The sequence below is a fragment of the Fukomys damarensis genome, unplaced genomic scaffold (assembly GCF_012274545.1).
Source record: "Fukomys damarensis isolate Sample0158 unplaced genomic scaffold, DMR_v1.0_HiC HiC_scaffold_19, whole genome shotgun sequence".
Taxonomy (NCBI): Eukaryota; Metazoa; Chordata; class Mammalia; order Rodentia; family Bathyergidae; genus Fukomys; species Fukomys damarensis.
In genome coordinates this window covers 61,353,761-61,356,251 of record NW_022900931.1, presented here as the reverse complement: position 1 = coordinate 61,356,251, position 2,491 = coordinate 61,353,761, and the positions used below count along the sequence as shown (strand labels likewise).

Here is a 2,491-nt window from a genome sequence, read left to right as displayed (position 1 = left end):
TCTCTCTCTCTCTCTCTCTCTGTCTCTGTCTCTGTCTCTGTCTCTCTCTCTCTCTCTCTCTTTGTCTCTGTCTCTCTCTCTTTCTCTCTCTCCTCTCTCTTCTCTCTTTCTCTCTCTGTCTCTCTCTCTCTCTCTCCTCTCCTCTCTCTCCTCTCTCTCTCTCTCTCTCCTCTCTCTGTCCTCTCTCTCCTCTCTCTCTCCTCTCTCTCTCTCTCTCCTCTCTCTGTCCTCTCTCTCCTCTCTCTCTCCTCTCTCTCTCTCCCCCTGGTGGCAGAGCCCGCTACGGCGCAGCTGGCTGGTGGAGATGTGGTTCTCCACGCCAGGCCTACCCACATCACAGAGCCCAGCATGGGGTGGTTTCGAGTGGAGAAGCAGTCACTTAATAATTGACGCTGCTGCATAGCCCCCTGCGATATCGGACTCCATGGAATACTTTAGGAAAGGATCGATAGATCTGGAGGTTAGAAACATCCGTTTGGACTCACATGTGACCCAGCAGCCCCCTTCCTGGGTGTGAATGCACAGGGAGTGAGAGCAGCATGTCACCGAGACTCTGCACATCATGTATACTACAGCATCATCCACAGCGGCCAAGATGTAGACCCAACTGCAGCGTCCTTCGGTGGGCAACTCAATAAAGTGCTGTATAGATACGGGGTGGAATAGTATTCAGCCATAAATAAGGAAAGTCTGTCATTTTCAGCAACATGGAAAAAAAAATCAACTCAAGGGAGGAAAGATTGATCTTGGCTCACAGGATGGAGGTCTCTGCCCATGGTCAGCCGGCTCCATTGCTGTGAGGCAAAACAGTGTGCTGGGGTAGAGTTGCTCCCCTCATGGCAGTAGGGAAGCAGAGAGGAAAAGAGCCAGAGAGGAAAGGGCTGGGGACAAGGTGTAGTCCCTGAGGTCACCCCCTCCACGACCTGCTCTCTTCTGCTAAGCTCCATCTCCTGCATTTCCATCACCTTCCATCATGCTATCCCATTATAATTATTTTTTGTAGCACTGGGGGTTGAACTGAGAACCTTGTGCTTACAAGGCAGGCAACAGCACCACTGAGCTAAATGCCCAGCCTGCATTATAATCTGTCTGTTTTTTGAGATAGGGTCTTCTTCTGTAGTTCAGGCTGGCCTTGAACTCATGGTGATTCTCCTGCCTTAGCCTCCCAAGTGCTGAGATTATAGGCATGCGCCACCATGCCCAGCCATCATCACATTATCATCTCATCTGTGGATCAGAGCCCCAGTCGTCCAGCCATCTGCCAAACACCCCACCTCTGACCACAAGAGTTTTGGGGGACATTGTGGATTGAAACTCTAAGAGTTTAGTGCAAAGAAATGATGAATGTATAAATATCTGAAGTGATGGATGCCAGTTACCTTGATCTGATCATTACACATTGTATTCATGTATTGAAATGCCGTACTGTACCCCATTAGTGTGTACAAATATTACACATCAAGTTATATATATGAAGGGGTTGAGGGTATGTGGCTCAGTGGTAGAACACTTGCCTAGCATTAGAAAGCCCTGGTTCTGCCCCCAGCATGCAATAAATTTATATAGTATATGGCCATTCAAGCCAGGGCCTTCTAACTGAGCTACAACTCCAGCCCATTTTTTATTTATTTTTTATTTTTTATTTTTTCCGGTACTGGGGATCAAACTCAGGACCTTGCATTTGTGAGGCAGGCGTGGTGCCGCTGAACTACATCCCCAGCCCATTTTTTATTCATTTGAGTCTTTCTAAGTCACCAGGTTGCCTAGGCTGGGCTCAAACTTGTGATCCTCCTGCTTCAGCCTTCCAGAGTGCTGGGATCACAGACGTGTGACACAATGCCCTGCTCAAACAAATACAATTTTAAAATTTAAAAATAAAACCCCTCTGAGGCCTAGAAATAAAAAAGACGGGTCTAGAAATGTTGAGGCTCAAGCTGGAGTTCAGTGACCCCCACTGCCTCCTTGGGCCCCCTGCTTCTTGCCTGGTCCCTGGGAGGAATCTAAACCAACCAGCTCTGGTTCTCAGTCACTGTGCCTTCTCCTACCCAGGTGCTTCTGGTCATGTCATCTTTCATGTCCCCATCCGAGAGCCGCAGTGGCTCAAACCCCAGCCGTGTTCGCATGTTTGGGCCTGACAAGCTGGTCCGAACAGCAGCTGAGAAGCGCTGGGACCGCATCAAAATTGTTTGCAGCCAGCCCTACAGCAAGGTACCTCGGGTGGGAGCTGGGGGTGCAGGGAACTGAGGGGCCGACAGTGAGTGTGGGGGCTGGAGACCTGGAAATGGGTTGGAATCCACCCCGCAATGAGAAGCTTAGTTCCAGAGGGTGTCTAGGCAAGGCAGATGTGCCACATCAGAAGCGGAGTGGGGACGGGGCAGCTGACTTTCTAGGAGTTAACAGCATGGGATTGAGTCAGCCTCGGTTCAAATCCTGCCTATGCCACTTTTTTTTTTTTTTTTTTTTTTTTTTTTTTTTTTTTTTTTTTTTTTTT

At 49.0% G+C, this 2,491-nt stretch overlaps 1 protein-coding gene across 3 annotated transcripts in view; it reads left to right on the top strand.

Moving 5' to 3' along the window:
* The window catches only part of Xrcc1 (X-ray repair cross complementing 1), a 22,198-nt gene that overhangs the window by 11,141 nt on the left and 8,566 nt on the right, over positions 1-2,491 (top strand). For all 3 annotated transcript variants that reach the window (XM_010623270.3, XM_010623269.3, XM_010623271.3), the window contains exon 4: positions 2,050-2,208. In XM_010623270.3, the coding sequence (XP_010621572.1) occupies positions 2,050-2,208 (159 nt within the window). The remainder of the gene's footprint in view (positions 1-2,049; positions 2,209-2,491) is intronic.